The 19,215-nt window shown below is 34.9% G+C and overlaps 2 protein-coding genes across 2 annotated transcripts; both read left to right on the top strand.

Moving 5' to 3' along the window:
• Positions 1-587: 587 nt before the first annotated feature.
• On the top strand, positions 588-7,321 carry dad1 (defender against cell death 1). The gene is made up of 3 exons (XM_056476942.1): positions 588-899; positions 3,128-3,291; positions 7,119-7,321. The coding sequence occupies exons 1-2, from the start codon at positions 689-691 to the stop codon at positions 3,256-3,258; spliced, it is 342 nt and encodes a 113-aa protein (XP_056332917.1). The 5' UTR covers positions 588-688; the 3' UTR covers positions 3,259-3,291; positions 7,119-7,321.
• Positions 7,322-9,958: 2,637 nt separating this feature from the next.
• pigr (polymeric immunoglobulin receptor) lies at positions 9,959-18,123 on the top strand. Its single transcript, XM_056466858.1, has 4 exons — positions 9,959-10,125; positions 13,391-13,733; positions 15,826-15,909; positions 17,763-18,123. Exons 1-4 carry the CDS (start codon positions 10,077-10,079, stop codon positions 18,004-18,006), a joined length of 720 nt encoding a protein of 239 aa, XP_056322833.1. The 5' UTR covers positions 9,959-10,076; the 3' UTR covers positions 18,007-18,123.
• Positions 18,124-19,215: the final 1,092 nt, after the last annotated feature.

Here is a 19,215-nt window from a genome sequence, read left to right as displayed (position 1 = left end):
CAGCACGTTTTATGCAGCGGATGCCCTTCCAGCCGCAACCCATCACTGGGAAACACTCATACACTCATTCACACACATACACTAAGGACAATTTTAGCTATAGCGCATAGCTATGAGCGCCTGGAGGAAACCCACGCGAACACGGGGAGAACATGCAAACTCCACACAAAAATGCCAACTGACCCAGCTGAGAATCAAACCAGTGACCTTCTTGCTGTGAGGCGACAGTACCTACTGCGCCACCGCGTCGTCCCAAGAATGACATGGTTAATAATAAAAATATTATTCTTTAAATAATTCTCATAAAATAAAAATGTACTACGAGAAATAAATGTAAAATAGTGTTAAAAACTAGTTAGTAAATAAAAATAGGATTAACATTTTAAAAAAATGCACATTTACTGTAACGTAATGTGAAAATGTGTTAACGTAATTATTTTCTTTAATATAAAGTAACAAATTAATAAAGTATTGTTGTTAGAAAATATAATTATATACTCGCATCTGCTTTCTATGTTTCATTTAATGTCATCATACACGAACGCTTCACGAGCACCGGAACTAAAATTTAGCTGCGGTTCCAGTGGGGAATATTTAGAGGACGCACCTCTGCCTCTATCTGATACACGTCATTCATTTCCTTGCTGCTTGGACTTTCGGGTTTCTGTGCACCTTTCCAGCAGACATCATGTCTAATTCGGTGTTTTCTGTCATATCGCGTTTTGTGGAGGAATACAGAGGCAGCACACCGACAAAGCTGAAGGTCATCGACGCGTATCTGCTGTATATTTTGCTGACCGGAGTCTTTCAGTTCTTGTACTGTCTGTTGGTGGGAACCTTCCCCTTCAACAGCTTCTTATCCGGCTTCATTGCATGTGTGGGATCCTTTATACTGGCTGGTAATTACTCTCTTTTTTTATCATATATATTTTGTTTTTAAATGGGGTGTACTGTTGATATTTGTCCAGTTTTTAACGTTATATTTGTATTAATGCTAATCATGCTAATCAAGAAGCATTGGACGCGCAGAATCCTGGAGCGACTGAAAATGTATTTAATGTTGGAAAATTAATACATTCCAATATAACGTTACTTTTTTCAGTGTGTTGTGTGGTCCGTGCAAATGTAATTGAGGTAAAGTGGGTTTTATGTTCGTACATTCGTTCAGTGACAAGCTCCCTATTCTGTTTACCATGGTATGTTGAATATTCGTTCTGAAATCGTATGCAAGTATGACTTAACCAATATCAGCGCCAATTATTTGACTGTGAACAATGTTGTACTTTGATGGTCATTGTTTTCTAATCTGATTGCATTATTTAGAATTTAACTGTGTGAATGTAAAACCAGCTTTACCTCAATTTGAAAATTTATTTACTATAGTTGTTTATAGTTAATCTTAATTTAAGATAAAAAAAAAAAAGTGAACCACCTTGCATAATCTTTTTACTGTCTATGGCAGGGGTGTCCACACTCTGCTGGAGGGCCTGTGTTCTGCAAAGTTTAGTTTCGACCCCAATCAGACACACCTGGGTTAGCTAATCAAGCTCTTACTAGGCTTTCTAGACCACACTCGGTCCTGTAGGACCGGTGTCCTGGAGAGTTTAGCTCCAACCCTATTCAAACACACCTGAACCAGTTAATCAAGCTCTTACTATGTATACTAAAAACTTCCAAGCAGGCGTGTTGAAGCTAAAGTCATACACCGGCCCTCCAGGACTGAGTTTGGACACCCCTGGTCTATGGTATAAATCAGTCCCTCCAGAATTTTACTGACTTTTTTTTAAAAAAATATTCACAGTCTAAAATGATGATTTATGATGACTTTTCTTAAAACTTATGGTATTATTTGCTTTCATTTGTGTTTTGCTCTAAAAATAGACTTTTTTTTTTGACCGCAAAAAACACCTAACTTGCAAAATCATGGAAGAGCTAAAAATATACTTTATATAGCTTAATTAGCTTTTAAATATACTTGTATATAGTTTTATATCGCTTTAAGTAAAATTAATCCTTACGTTTTTCACATTTGAACCCCTGCCTAGAGGGTTAATAAGTACAAAAATATTTATTAAAAGTAATATAGCTAATAATAAAAAAGGAAATATTAAAGTCTGATCTAAAATCGTGCAACGAGAAATACATGTAAAACAGTACAAAATAACTAAATTAGTAAATAATTTGATTAAAATATGTCACATGTAGTCTGGAAAAAAATGGTTAACGTAATTTTTTTATATAAAGTAGCAAATTAGCAAAGTTGGAAATTTGATGATTTATGGCTTTTCTTAAATTCAATATTGCTTGGATTTCAGTGTTTTGCTGTGAAAATAGACAAATCTTGTAAAATCTGTTTTATGTCAAGAATTATTGAACTTGCAAAATTATGGAGGGACTGAAAATTGTTTTATGTAGTAAAATTAATCTTTATAAAAGGGATTTATTAACACAGCATTCATGTTATATAAAAGATAGATTTTAACTAACTTTTGTAAGTAAAAAAATTAGAAAATCTTTAGGACATAATTTATGTTTACCATCGTTCATAACTTTGGCAAAATTGGTATATTTATAACGTTTTTTAAAATAAAATTGTTCTGTCTGCAAAGGCTGTATTTATTTTATCAAAAAAAGTCAAAAATATATTATAAATAGTGTTTTATTTAATACAGGTAGAAACATTAAGATTTTTTTAGTAGATATTTTTAAAGGAATTTATTAATTTTTTAAAGGAATCTATTAATTTTTCAAAAGCACAATAAAATCTTTTGTTTGCATTAAAATGATTTTTTTCCTAAGTTAATACATTTTATTCCTGTGATTTCTTAATTAGAAAATGTCATTGAACAACAGTGATTTGTTCTGTACCAAATTGAAAAAAAAAAAATATTATGGGGGCTAATAATCATGACAATCAATTTAAATATAATAAAAAAAAATGTAAAAGCTGCTTTTATTTCAGACAAACTACAATAAATCAGACTTTCTCCAGAAGAAATATAATTGAAAATGCACAGGAGGGCTAATAATATGGCCTTCAACTGTGCATGCCGGTTTGCATCATTTGAGCATGTCGTGATGCAGTATAATTGAATATATTGCTAATTTGAGTCATTTTCTTCTTCAGTGTGTCTTCGCATCCAGATCAACCCTCAGAATAAAGGAGATTTCCTGACCGTCTCTCCTGAAAGAGCGTTTGCTGATTTCCTGTTTGCTCACACTGTTCTCCATCTAGTGGTGGTCAATTTTGTGGGCTGAATGAGACTCTCTGCTCTGCGGCCCCTACAACTGGTGCGTGTACAGCAGGTTATACACCAATAATAACATCATAGGAATGATTCAATTTAGGACTGCACGATATTAAAAAATCTGACATTGCAATGTTATATGTATAGAGTGATATTTATTCAATTTCACCAGATGGATTAAATAGCTAGATTTGGAAAATAATTAATTGATATGGATTGGTTAGGATTATTCTGTATGGGATTGAATTGTATAAAAAATATAATAAACTATTTGCAAGCACATACAAGTACAATATAGCATAGAAAAAAGTCAAATACACTTCTTATGGGTTTTTAGGGAGTCTAACAGTATTCATGTACACAAATACAATAATGAAATGTAAAATAGCATTCTTTCATTATACAATTCAATAATATTATAACAATTATATTCAGCATTATATTCAGTAATGCTGAATAAGTTACAATTGGTAAAATGTCTTCTGACTGAATGCTTTAAACTCAGGAATTGCTGTCACAGTCTTTAAAAACATATGCATGTAATAACCTTTCAGTCCATTATGGTCAAGTTTTGCAGTGACTCCACAAATCCCTTGTGTTTTGATCTGTTGTGCTGGTCAACTATAGTCCCAACATATAAACTCAACATTGCACATCCTGCGATGTGACTATTGCGCATCTGTACATTGCGATATCGATGTTTTATGTGTATAATATGCATTATTTGTGAGCTTTTATGAGTTTCTGTTATACTCAAATTGACTCACTGTCTCAACTGAGGAAAACTGCTCCAAAATAGACTCTTAAAATACATCGTCAATTATTTCTAACTAATTTATTGAAGTACTCAGTCTGATAGATGACTGATAAAAGTCTACTGTAATAAAATATGTTCTGATGCTGTAGTGCAAGCATTTCATTTGTCATATGTTAATTAGTATGTAGTGAAATAGATATAGTAACACAATATTCATCATATATGCAACCAAATCAAAATGTTATCAGCAGTTTCAGTGTTGGTAGCAATTCATTTGTAGGTCTGTAAAGCTGCTTTTTTTGTCTCACTGATTTGTATGTAGTTAAATTATTCATACCCCTGGCAAATTCTGACTTATTCAGCCAGCAAGGTTTTTTTTTTTTTTTTTTTTTTTAACACCAGAATTGACACAGGCTTCTCCCAAAAGATAATAAGAGGATGTACAAGAGGAATTGTTGTGGAAAAAAGTATTTCACAGCTTTTAATTTCATCCGAACAACAACTTCTAAGTCAGAGTTTGCCAGGGGTATGAATAATTTCAAGCTTGACTACAATATTAGCACAATCATCATCATCAAACTAGCAAAAACATTTTAATCCCTGCAAAAAAACAATCATTTTTGCTTAATTCATATTACCTATGACATTAGCTCAATTTTAATGTTATAATATTCATTGATATGACATCTGAATACAATTTAAAAGTGAAATGTTAACAGTTTCAGTATTCATAATTAATTTGTAATTATGAAAAAATTATTAATTGTCTGTAGTTGTTCAAACTTGGATAATTGTAGATGTCAGTTAGGCTTGGGCAGTATCCAAATTTTGATACCATCAAACCTCCTCACTATTTTACCTCGGTATATGGTATTACTGTGCATAATAAAAAAATGATGATGTAAGGCTCAGACAGCGTCACCAAACTGTTGGCTTGTGCCTAAACCATTCAGAAACTGAATACTGTATATGTGACCTTAGGTTCGCGGTCACCTGTTTGTCTTGTTCGCATTGGAGATCTGCGCGGGACACGCTCTCTCTCATTCACTCACATAGACAGCACAAAGTGACGCACAGTCTCTCTCTCTCTCTCTCTCTCTCTCTCTCTCTCTCTCTCTCTCTCAGACACGGAGAGCATCAAGTGACACACTGCATCACGCTCTCTCTGTCACATGCACTCACTGCATCCACGCGAGTGCTCGCTCGAATCGATATTGTTAGACCACCCGCTCCTTTTCAAATTTCACTAGAGTTACTGACTGCTCCTGCGCTTTATTTGGAAATTTATTCCCACACTGCAAGAAATCTGGTCGGGTACAGCAGTGGAAATGCAGACCTCTAGTTCGTATTTACCACGTCTCCCTTCTTGTTCGGTTGAAACCGGAAATACTGCCAAACTGCAGAGGTTGTGTTCTTTTTCGAGACCAGGTCACTTGGTACGCGACTCGCCATCTTACCTCGTCTCTCTCTCCTCGTCACTGTCCCGTGTTGACAATCACGCATACACATTTGTAGACATTAAATAATTAATATTTAAAACTTGTCTCCTATATAGGTGCATTGGTTTTTTATGACGGTAAAACTGTATTAAAACTGACACCGTTGCTATTTTTAGATCCCGCGGTATACCATATTACCATATTACAGCCCAAGCCTAATGTCAGTATAAGTGGTTAATATTGTATGTTTTATGTCCGTTAAAGCATCATTGTTAGTGTGTATGTAAGTGTATTATTGGTTGAACCACATTTTATGTAAAATACAGATAAATACCGTATAATACAGAATACTGTATATGTTGTAAAATTATTCTCTAAAGCATAAATCTATTTAATTTACAGCTTGATTTTAAATTTGATAATGTTGTAAAATGTTATATAAAAATATATTCGGATGTGCGTGTGGATTAAATGTATTGCAGCAATTTTTTTATGCATATTATTTAAAGAGCCCATATTATGGGTTTTTGAAAATGCCCTTCCATGTAGTGTGTAACACAGCTCTAAGTGAAGTGAAATATCCAGCTAAGGCTTAAATCTGTAAGTGTACAGTGTTTAAAACTATTGATTCATCTATAAAAGAGTCGACTCATAGTGCTTCAAACGAGTCGCCTTGATAACGAGTCATTAGGTGTTTCGCGATGACGCAGCCACGAAACACAAGCCTCGCCAGTAGTTACGCGCGCAAACCAGGGAGATTTGAAACCTGCGGCCCCGCCCACTAACACAGAAAAAACACTAGACACACACACAGACGCCGCCGGTCGAATGAAGTCACGCTGTGCTCAGATGGATAATATTGACAGTCTCTACCCAAAGATGAGTTGTTAACCTGGTACAGTACACGTGGTTACTCTTTATATTCTCTTATCACATGTAAGCCACGTTAAAAGAGAGAGAGAGAGACTCGCGTCGCTTTCCCTAGTTCTTCTGAGGAGCGTTGTGTGTGTGTGTGTGTGTGTGTGTGTGAGAGAGAGAGAGGGAGAGGGAGAGAGAGAGAGAGAGACTCGCGTCGATCTCCCCAGTTCTTCTGAGGAGGGTTGTGTGTGTGTGTGTGTGTGTGAAAAAAGCCTTACACTATGAAGCGCGTGTGCACTGTGACTACTTTTATATAGTTGATTAGCAGCTGGGCATTTCACTCTGTCTCGTGCTGAAGCCTGTCACTGTCGACCAATCGCAGCAGGCTGTCATCGGTCCAATCAGCGCAGATTAGCTTCGCGCTGAGGAGGGGGTTGGGAACAAATGAATCGCTGAACGATTCATATGGGAGTCGTTGGGATAATTAGGTAAAAATAAATGCAGGTTATAAGACCATCAAAGTGTTTTATGACCTTGCATGCATATTAGACTGTTGTTGGAGACCCTTACAACCTAAATATGACCCTATTTCATGTATAATATGGGCTCTTTAAATGAAACGGTATGACATAAATATTGGCTTTGAATTTGTCGACAACTATGCATAATTATTTCAATTGCAAAAGTATGTCTTTTGCCATTGTTTCATCCAAAAATCATCCCTAAATGTCTTTTCAACTATCTGTAGGTTTCATATGTAACTCCAGATTAACTACTCTGTAACACCTTTAATCAATCATGTTTGTTTTTCCACAGAAATGAAGACCAAACGCTGCAGCTCAACAGATCAGCTCAGAACAGATCAACTACAAACACAACAGCCTGCGCTTCTCTCAATGTTAATATATGCTTTGACAGAATTGTCAGTTATGAGTTCCCGTCTCCATCCTTAATTTTTCTACTTTTGTAAAACTTCCTGAAAGTTATCGAAAACACACAATAAATGCCCTGAAAACACATATTGGTGATTCGGATGGTGTTTTATTATATGTAACCCGTTGTTTGCGGAGTTTTGAAGTGTTAAAGGTTAAATCCATTTAATACTTTTTAAGGGCCTTAAATTACTTTAAGTCTTAAATGCTATTTTGCAAGGTATTACATTTTCGTATAATTTTCAGTTACGCAATGTATAGTTTAAATATATAGTTATGCAAAAACTACTAAAGTTTGCCTAAATTTTAATCCATGAATTGAGTGCTGTGTAGTTTATGAAATCGAAAAAATCCTGCAATATTTGACATCAAGTTGCTTTGTTTACTGCAGAGGCGCCACCTGCTGGAAGAGAGTTGGCATTTTTAAAAAGTTATATGAATAGTTTTAGTTTACATGCAAGTATGTTTTATGTAGAATCATTTCACAAGTTTTTTTTTTTTTTTTTTTCTTCTAAAATTATAAAAAATAGAATCGTCCAATTTGCTAGTTAAAAAAAAAAATAAATAAATAAATCGCAGTTGGCCATGAAATATCAAGATCAGTGCATTATTAGTTATCAGTGCTTAAAATATCAAGATCAGTACAGTATTTTCTCTTTTGGACCATTCTCTCTAAACCCTAGAGATGGTTGTGCGTGAAAATCCCAGTAGATCAGCAGTTTCTGAGATACTCAGACCATCTCGTCTGGCACCAACAACCATGCCATGATCAAAGTCACTTAAATCCCCTCTCTTCCCCATTCTGATGCTCGCTTTGAACTGCAGCAGATCATCTTGACCATGTCTACATGCCTAAATGCATTGAGTTGCTGCCATGTGATTGGCTGATTAAAAATGTGCGTTAACGAGTCGTTGGACAGGTGTACCTAATAAAGTGTAGATGAACGTGTTGAGTTGTATGAAATGGTTTTATTAACTTAAAGTTCAGAGAGTTTGCCAAATCTCCACAATTAATTTTTATTATTTTTGTTTTACAGGTCTAATTGTTGATTTATATTTCTCACTCTAATGAACATTTAAATAATTCTCATCCTTTGTTTTCACCTTTGAATTATATTGCATCAAAATGGAGTTTTGTCTTTAGTTGTGCTTTCTTACAAACAATAAATTATCCGTTCAATAGAGGTCGATTTTTCGGTCATTCTATGGATCATTCCCCTCCACATAGTTCTATTAATCTCTGCTTCTGTAAGTTTTGTGCATGCTCATGTTGGTATCAGATTTGACTGTATCGAGCCAACGAGTTCTTGGGCGGCCTTTCCTCCTACTTCCACTGACCATTCCCAGCACGACTGCCGCCTTGAGTGAATTGCTGCGCATGACATGGCCAAAACAGGATAATTTTTGTTTGGTAACTTTGGCTTGATGCACCCTAGAACTTGGTTGGTGATTCTTGCTGTCCACGGGATGCGCAACAGTCTCCTCCAACACAACAACTCAACGGTGTCAATCTTTTTGAACGTCCAGGTCTCGCAGCCATAGGTTGCTATGAGGAAGACTGTTGCGTTGACTAGCCTTGCTTTAGTTGCAGTGCTGATACCTTACTTTTCCAGATGGCATTCAGGCTCACCATTGCATTCCCTCCAAGGGTTAACCGTCTCTTGATTTCAGTTGTGGTGTCCCCATTTCGGTCAAACAGGAACAAACCGACCTTCTCACTTTGTTCTTGCACTTTCAGGATGAGTCACTCCAGATCTTCTCTGCTTTTGGTCTGTAGGGTGGTGTCGTCGGTATATCCAAGATTGTTGATGTTTCTGCTGCCGGTTTTCACTCCGCTTTCGATGTCTTCTGGTAGTGCTTTTCTTATGACTGCTTCTGCATACAGGTTGAAGAGTGGTGGCAATATTCTTACAATCAGTATTTTGTAAATCTACTGTAAAGTGGCCAATTTTACTGGCTGAAAGTTGCGATAAGGTTTTAAAATGTGTGGAACTGTTCCTAAAAAGTATTGAGTTATTCTCTGATTCCTGTATATACCCTGGTAACAGGTAATATTGTAAGTAAATATTGTCATGTTTTTCATACACACAAAAAATGATTTTTGCTGCTTGTTCAAGCTAATTATTTAAAATGAGGTTAAACGACAATTCTGAAGATTTATTTTGGATTTTTAAAATTTTTTAAATAAATTAAAAATTAATTAAAATTAAATTAATAAATTTTTTTATTTAATCCACTTAAATTTATGTTAACTTAATCGATTTGTGTGGAGACAACATGAATGAATAGTGTGCAACCCTACATGTTTTGTAATCAGTCTAATCAAGACTCTCTGTGCTAAAATCATTGAAAAACAGCCTATTTTTCAACTAAATGAAACAAGATGCACACTAGAAAAACAGCCTTGTTTGATTTTATTTTTTTCATATTAAATGAAACCAGAAGCATCAGAGTGTTAGAATGAAGAAATAGCCTTTTTGTTTTGCAGTCCTCAGTATGTCCAAAAAGATTCCTTATTCATTTTAACTGTTTATAATCAGAATCAGAAAGAGCTTTATTGCCAGGTATGTTCACACATACTAGGAATTTGTTTTCGTGACAGAGCTTCTACAGTGCAAAAGCAAGCTTCAACAGCAACAGCAAGCTTCTGCAGCAAGCTTAAGCTTCTGCCTCAATATATTAACATTGCGCTGAACACATTCTCAGTGTGGAGTTCAAACGGTTAAATCAAACTCCCACATCTGGACATAGTTTAAGCAGACGGAAGTGAGAGTGAACTGAAATATTCCTTCACAAACAGCTGTCTGCAGGAGCAAGGGACTCCATCAGCTCGACCTCAACAATGAGTCTTCGGCTGCTTCTGACCGCTCTTGTTCTTGGTGGGCTGCCAGGTGAGATTATATTATTCCTTTTTCTAAAAACGGATGGTACAACGCCCTTTTTTCTGAAGCTGTTTTATGGAAGGGAGGTTCAAAACATTCAGAAATCTGTTCAAATTTACAACAGTTTAAGCAATAGGAATCCTCTTTTCCAAATGTTACATTGAAATGTTTGCATTTTAAAACTCAGAATGTCAAATAATTGTAGGTGAGTTTTCATTTAAAGGAAACTTTGTGAACTAACCTCCTCCAGTTGTTTTGGTTTGTCTAATAACTCAACTTTTCCCAAATTCATGTTTTTAGTTTTCTAAATTATCTATAAAATGTTTTTGTAGTTTTTTAATGCTTTTTTTTTTTAAAGACATTGCAGGATAAAAAGGAAAATAAGTAATTGAACAATGCAAAACAGGCCTATCAGCCATTTTATGCAGTCATTGTGGTGACTTTATGCAGTTTTTGCCTAATTTTCAGTAATGATTGTAAAAGCAAAACAACAGAATTTTGCCATTTTAAAGTCTACTTATTCTATTGCAATCATGATAATGTTTTAATTTTGTGACATTTTACTCTTAGTTTCATGGTGGTATACGAGTATAAAAGAAATCAGAAAAAGTCTGCCTTTAAAATTAATGTTGAACTAAGCCAAAGCCTTTTTTTTGGCAGCCATCATGTTCATGTTTGTTTAATATCAGTGATTAACTATTGCAGTTTTTATTTTAAGTACAGCCAGTACAAGTACAAAAATGTCAGGTTATTTCAACCCAATTATGGGTGTAATTGGGACTAACCCAACTGGCGTATTTTTTTTTATTAACTTAATACGCTGTAGAAATTATATGATCACTTAGTCATGACAATATAATAATATGTTTTAAGTAATATATAATATGTTTTAAGTAATTGTAACTATTAAAGTTAATCATGTTCTAACTTAATTTTATAAGTTATGCAAGCTGGTTTAAGTTTAATATAACATAAGTTTAATTTCATTCAGCTTGAAATTTTAAAGCAACCTTTAAATTCTTTACAGTGTAGAACCAACATTTGTGTTGGTGTATATTTTACCCAATTTGGGTTGAAGGAACCCAGGATTTTTTTAAGTAGATTTTTTAAAAATTGGTAATTATTAGTGCTTTAATGTTTTGTGTTTATGCACATTTATTATTATTGCGTTTGTTTTCTAAATGAAATAATTTAGCTTAATTTTCAAGTTTAAAAACTATTGTGACCCTGATTGTGTATTCCTCCAATACACCCAAACCATAAACTTATCACTAAAAACCTTTCAACCTTAATAATTATATGTAATAATGATTTATTCAACATCTTAATCAAAACTATGACATGGCAAAGTTATTTATACAGCACATTTTTATACGCAATGGTAATTCAAAGTGCTTTACATAAGGGGGGGGGGGGGGTGCAGTAGTTGAAGGTAGATTCACCCTGCTTTGACTGAACTTCTGGAATTTCTAGTTTATATGATCCTAAAGATCTGATCTTTAGGTTTGTAATCAGTGAGCATATCTGTAATATATTGAGGTCCTAGGGCATTTAGTGATTTATAGACAAGTAATAATACCTTACAATCTACTCTGAATGTAACAGAGCCAGTGTAAAGACCTGAGGACAGGTGTGATGTGTTCTGATTTTCTGGTTCTGGTCAGAATCCTGGCCGCAGCGTTCTGGGTGAGCTGTAACTGTCGTTTTGAGAAGGCCAGTGAGGAGGCCGTTACAGTAATCCACCCTGCTGCTGATAAAAGTGTGAACAAAAATGCATAAGCATGAGAATAATGTCAAATATGGTCAAATTTACTGTGCTGCCCCCATAGAAACTGCATTAAAAACCTCTAAGCTGTAATTTTTTTTTGTTATTTGATGCAAAGATGATATGAAACATACATAAACATGTAAATCTTCATAAGTTTAAAAAAATAAATAAAAATATGAAAAACATTCACGAATAATAAGGTTATGTTGACCATTGTGTGAAAAGGGTCCATTCCCGCGCCAAATCTCACATTATAATTAAGGTGGATGTTACGTGTGGCATTCACTCCTGCCCATAAGTATTACTTTCAGTTGATCTTGTTTTGTCTTTTACCTTTTCAGTTTTCTAATGGTTGATTTGGTGACGTCAGGCTTTAAAACAGAAGGAAGCAAAATTTTCATGCTCACTCATTTCTTCTATGCCAGCCACAGTCATTGACTGTTCTGTTATTGTGTTCTCCTTTTTGTATTTTTTTGGACTTTAGTTTGGAGTAGGCAGTCCCAACCTGCTTTAGGTTTGTTTGGTTATTTATTTTATATATGTTGTTGGGCTCCCCATCTCTTGTCATTTGGATTGTTTTGCCGATTACTTTGTTAATAAATAATTTACTTGGAGACATTTGGTTGTTTATATTATGCTTTTTTAAAACCACAACCATTATTTAAATAGGGACCGTAGGGACCAATTTTGACTCTCCAACAGGTTTTGAGAAATCGCAGACAAATACCTGAAATCACCGGCAAATCGGTGCTCGTTCACACGATCAACAATCACACAGTGTGAAGTATCGAAGACGAGATCTGAGAGAATCACAGATGAGTCACTGACACCCGTCAGATATTTGGCAAGCTAAATATCTGGAGATGTTGACAATTCAACTCATGCCGTGTGAAATGTGTTCTGATTAGAAGTAACATCGGTGAGTATCTACAGCCAACGAGAGCAGCAGCATCCACTAGTATGGGTACCTGCAGGCCAGCGGGAGGTTAGGGAGAAGTTAAAAGTGCTTCTGTTTGGTCTATTTGGAACCAATAAATTGAGGAAAATCTAGTAAAAATTTGGTGGGAGCAGCCATGCCTGTTTAACGTGTCATCTAAGCAATACCACAACCGGGTCTAATAAGAAAAAAAGTTGAGGAGAAATTGCTAATTCCCTTCAAAAGCCAGGTGAGCAAAATAAGTACATTTTTTACCCCACTGAAGGCTTCTTTCTCATTATGTAGTTAATAGCAAAAGATATGGTATGTGACCTCGCACTGTTTCATGTCACTTTTCGTGTGTGTTTGGTTGTGAGATGTAGTTTACGGACCGAGACAAAGTTGTTATCGATTCTTTCTTTTGTGAAGTCATGCAGTGTGAAAGCCCCTGTCGCCTATCCATCTCGCAGTGTGAACACAGCAGAGACAGAACACACCTCCAGATAGTCATGCAGTGTGAAAACATCTGCGACGGGACTACTTTAAAAATCCTGCAGTCTGAACTGATATTCATCTTTGTCTCTTTCCAGGGTCCCACAGCACAGTGACTACAATCGGAGATGTGGCTGTCCTGGAGGGTGGATCCGTCACTGTCCCGTGCCACTATAACCCGCAGTACATCAGTAATGTGAAGTACTGGTGCAGCGGCCGCATGAGGGAGTTCTGCTCCAGTTTGGCCCGCACAGATAATCCCGAATCTGCTCCGAACGGGAATGGGAAGGTGACGATCGCTGATGACCCGACTCAGCACGTGTTTACTGTGAACATGCGCAACCTGACGGAGGACGACTCTGGCTGGTACTGGTGCGGGGTGGAGCTCGGAGGGATGTGGGTGTCGGACAGCACCGCCTCGCTTTATATCAGCGTCGTTAAAGTCCGGGTGGAATCTAAATTCAATGTTTATTTTGCTAGTGTTATTCTTTAGATAAACAGTTAGTCTGTGCAAGTTAATCCATTTAAAAAAATTGTTTTGGTAATCTTTAGTCAAAGTCTGACCATTTGCTTCTGCGTTTGGAATGGCGGTCCTTCTCTGATGTCAGTTTGACAGTATGATGTTAGTTTGCTACAAGGTAATGATGTGCAATAAGAAAGCCCTGCCCCCTACCAACATACTGACATAAAAGTCTTAGTTCACGCTCACTTTTTTTTTTTCAGTGGATTAATTGATCACTTAAAGCAGGGGTCGGGAACCTTTTTTCAGCAAAGAGCCATTTCTGAATTTTTTTTTTTTTTTTTTTTTTTTTTTTTTTTTTTGGCAAATGCTTTTTTTAAAGAGCCATTTGTGTGTGTGTGTGTACACCCCATTTTGAAAATTAGTATTTTGATCCATTTCTTAGTAAATATAAGAACTATATTTTGGTACATTTGAACAAAACAGATTTGTTTAACAAATAGATTTATTTGAATAATCTTTAAGTCACCAAACATCTTTTGAAATAGAAAGATAATACAATGGAATTCATGCAAAATATTGCAAACTACAAAATTTCAGCTAAATTGTATGAATTTTTGTTTTTCATGAGTTTTGCTCTTTAAAAAAAACTAAAAGAAAACATTTCTGGTAAATAAACTTTTTTTTTATGAAAAGCAGCCCAATTTAAAATAAACAAACATTTTACTATTATAAAAAAAACACATTTACTTCAAATAATTCAAAATAAAGTTGCCTATGCAGCAGCGTTTTAATTGTGGCTAGTTTTAAAGAACAAAAATCCTATTTTACTATTATTTAGAAAATATAGAGCAAACAGCTTATGTTTCTATGGTAATTACGTGCACGCGTGGTTAACAAAATTGCATGTTATTTGCCCTTTATTGGTGTCGCAATGCATTTTTATCCACAGCACTACACATGCAACTTTTATGGTAGTTTTTATTCATTTTGCTGTAAAAAAAGAAATACCAAAACAATAAAGAAAATTGCAATCTAGTGACGGTTATAATGGCTTTAAACTGTAAAATATTTGTGAAGGGAGACATTTTTTTGGATAAAGAGCCATAGTGTAGATTTGCTTTTAATATTGCTGGGGATCTAATTTAATACCCCAAATGGCAAGTTTGCCATTTATGCATTCACCTTAAGCTGAAAGATGCCTTTACACGTCCATGTTCTGTTCAGTCTTTTAGCGCAAAAGCTGAACAGCACATATTCTATTCACTTATTTTAATAAATAAATTTTGTTTGATTAAACTATTTAAAAATAAAGCAGTTTTGGAGCTGCGAACATCCAAACGCTCCGTAGCAGCTGTCAATCACAGTGTTCAAATATGTTTGGGGGCGGTAGAGCTCCAGTAGAGAACGTGATTTAACCCTTTCTGTACATATGCGTTAATGAGAATTGACTTTGAAAATCAAAACATGAAACAGAAATTCTCACAAAGTGTACTTTTAAAACTAACAAACGCAAAATAATAAAACAATTATTTTATTGTACAAAATAATACAATAAAAATAGGCAATAATCCTTTACACTATTTCAAACGTGTATTATTACAAGTATGACTTTAGCTTTAGGAAAATAAACATTGTTATTCTTACATGAGTCTAAAATGATTTAAAAAGCTATCATTGCTAGTGATTTATATTGATTTTCTTTATCATTTCTATACTGATTTCTAAAATCTGCCATTACAATAATAGCTGACAATTATTTAATGTGAATTCAGCAACACCTGTTCATATTTTTACTACATGAATATAGAAAAAACAAAACATTAGGGAGTTACATTATGATTAAAGGAAAACAAAGTCTAATTAAGACCATTAAAAATCCTTCATTATGATTTATTCCTATGGTATTTGAGCAGATTTGCCGCACAAATGCATAAATCAGATGCACCGTGCAATGTGGGAAAAAAGAGATACATTTATTTTTATAATAGTATACCTTTAATTTATCATTTAAAATAATATTTTTGGGGTAGAATGGGGTACTTTCCTGTGTTTTTAATATTGTTGTTCTGCAGGAATGTCAGTGGTGAACGGTATGGTAAGCGCTGAGGAAGGCAAAAGCGTCAGTGTTCAGTGTCTCTACAGTAAAAACCTCAGGTAAAGATATACTGCACATCATCAACAGACAGATACAGATGTGACACATTTCACCCTAAAACCTAAATAAATAAATAAAGAAATGCTGTTTTGAAGTGAACAGCATTCATGTGTGTGTCTCAGAAAAAAAAGAATAAATTAGTCATCTGAAAAAGGACATCCTAATGAACTTCATGATTTTCTGTATTGGAGCATAATAAAAAAAACTATTTGGTTGTTAAAAGATAACCCCTCAGATGAACAACTCCACATGACATCTCACAGCACGTCATTATTTATTTAACAAAATGAAGTCAACATGGAAAGCTATGGGTGATAAACAGAGGACATCATATGATTCAGATGCCTTTAGATGCACTTTTAGCAGTAATGACTGTCACTTTTATCTGGATGAGCTTTGCAGTCTCACAGATTATTCTGGAGGAGTTTTTGGAGGATTTTTTGTTTTATTAATTTTTTTGCTCTGCACAGCTCTTGCATAGCATTTCAGTCTGGATGAGCTCTGGACTCAACTCAATTTTATTTAGAGCACTTTCAACCAACAACAATGGGTACCAAAGTGCTGTACATAAAAACACACACACAAAAAAAACCAAGCAAAGAGCCAAAATACATAAACTCACAACACATGATTCAAAGCTAAAGAAAATAAGTGTTTTCAGTGGCCTTTGAAATGAATCAAATAGATGTTCTTAAGGAGAGTGAAAGATCGTTCCAAAGTCTTGGAGCTGCTACTTACTGAAAAAGCTCTATCACCTCGATGTTTCGTGATCGTGGAGCTGTCAGATAAAGTCAATCCTTAGATGGTTTCCTGGGTTGATGTATAAACAGTGCCTTTTTTCATGTGGTCACCTGACATGAAAACTGCTTTATTAAATTAATAATGTTACTTTTAGGAAAAAGTAATGTATAATCAGAAACCATAATCCTTTACTTAACCCTGTATAAAAATGCACTTTGATTGAAAGACACAGTAATTTCACTTTATTTAGTGTATGTTGTTCTTCATCTAAAGTTTTATTTCCCAAATTTTAAGACCTGCCTAAGATCAGATCATTTTCTTACATGGAAAAAAAATGGAATAGGGTATCTTTTTTTTTACTGAACATTAATATGATATAACACTATTAACTACATTTCTATTAACAATAATATCATATTATGTAACAAAATATTATGGATGTTCCGATTTTTTTTATTTATTTATTTTTTTTAATTTATCTATTTTTTCCTCTCCCTTTCCTGATACAGATACCTGAGCGGAGTGTATATCTCTAAAAACAGTTGTATATACTACCATCCATGGGCGTAGCAACTGGGGGGATCACTTTTAGAGACAGACCATTTGATTAATTACCAGTTGATTAATAATTATATGAACGTAAACTTTTGGATCTCATACAGCTGTCCCCCCCCTAAAATGTCTGCTACGTCCCTGCTACTAGCCTTGAATAAATTGACAGAATTAATTTACAGTGTCCTTCAGACTTATCCTTTAATAAAACATGAACAAATACATACAGGGAACTAGAGTATTTTGTTTATCTGACATTTCTATTATCAGACATTCAACAGTCATATTATTTACTGTACTTTACTGAAACAAGTTCAGCCACAAATCAAACACTAAACTTAAAAATGGCATTCTAAGCAGTAAAGAACTGACTCTGGGTTTGCAGGGATACGCTGAGCTAGTTGGCACCTGTTTCATTTAAAAAGATGGTATCGGATCAGTTTATGGTTTTAAATACTCTCCGATGCCAGAATTTTTACAGTATCGGTGAGTATTTCTGAAATCAGTATCAATATCGGAACAACCCTACTAAATGTACAATTCCCTGTATAACATGCAGGTCGAGTGAAAAGCGGTGGTGTCGCAGTGGAAACTGGAACTCCTGCCTGCTTACGGACTCTGAAGGCACATTCAGCAGTAAAAATGTCCACATCCATGATGATAAGAACAGCATGTTCACGGTGACCTTACAGCGGCTGGAGATGAGAGACTCAGGCTGGTACTGGTGCGGAGCCGGTCAACAAAACGTGGCTGTTCATGTGTCCGTCACTAGAGGGTCCCCAACACGTATGTCACATTCATAAAACACTGTAACGTTAGGGGTTTTTAAAGAACAGAACAAAAAGATTATCAAAATACAAATGTATAAAATACTGTTCAGTCTTGAATAGTTCACTTTTATTTTTCTTACTTGCCATAACATAATAATAATAATTGTAAGTTTGTGAAGTATTATGTCTATGCCAAATTTTCACAAACTGCGTTCTTGCGTGCTCTGTAGAAACACGAGTAACATTTTGAGCTAGTACAGTATCATGCAATGCAATACAATCTAAGACTTTAGATTTACAAGGATTGTGCACTAATAGAACTTGAATGATGAATGAAATGAATTAGTGTATGCTTTATTAACAAATCAGATCTAAATACTTTTATACTATTTAAGTAAGTTTTTTTGGTAATTATTAACCCTTGTGTGTTGTTGGGGATGTTTTCATCCACTCTGGGATGTTTTTGAGTATTCATTTGGCCACAACTTTCTCTGTTTCAGCAAATGGGATGGTTTTGGTGACAAATCTTATTTTAACACATATTTTGGGAAAATGCTTTGAAAATTTTCAAAAATTTAGGAATGCACTCGGACCACCCTTTCGTTATGTTGGGGGCTGGTTTTGACCCATTGACTTCTATAATGACTTTTTTATTTTTTTTGATTGCACCAGTTATGCCACCATATAATCTATATTGATTGTTGCTGGTTTTTCCCTGATGGAAAAAGGTACAATTTGTAGTTTTTACTGTTGGTCATCAGTTGCAGGGCAAAAAAAGCTTAGTTCCTGGCTTATATACAGAGTATAGTGTGTGCGTGTGAGAGAGAGAGAGTGTAAGAGAGACCACACTTACCTAGACATGGCTTAGAAAATCAAAATAAGCAGCTCAGCTCTCAGAACATAGTAAACAGTAAGTGTATTTATGAGCACACACTATAATTTGCTGTTTTACTTCATAGAACTACATATAAAGGACTGAATCTTTTTTTTGCACAGGCCTATCTTATGGGTTAGTGGTGTCAACTGATGATGGACAGTAAAAATTACAAGTTTTAGCTCTTCCCAACAGGGAAAACGGCCAACAATCTAGAATGCATGATTATTTGGTTTCATGGTTTTTCAATCAAAAATTATTATAATGGAAGTCAATGGGGCAAAAACAGCCACCAACATAATGAAAGGGTAGTCAGTTTAAACAATACTTGAGTTAAACAAACTGAGTGTATTTATGTGCTGCATGCA

Source organism: Danio aesculapii, chromosome 2, assembly GCF_903798145.1.
Source record: "Danio aesculapii chromosome 2, fDanAes4.1, whole genome shotgun sequence".
In the NCBI taxonomy this organism is placed as follows: Eukaryota; Metazoa; Chordata; class Actinopteri; order Cypriniformes; family Danionidae; genus Danio; species Danio aesculapii.
Note: the sequence above shows the minus strand (reverse complement) of the source record. Positions and strands in the feature narration are given on the sequence as shown.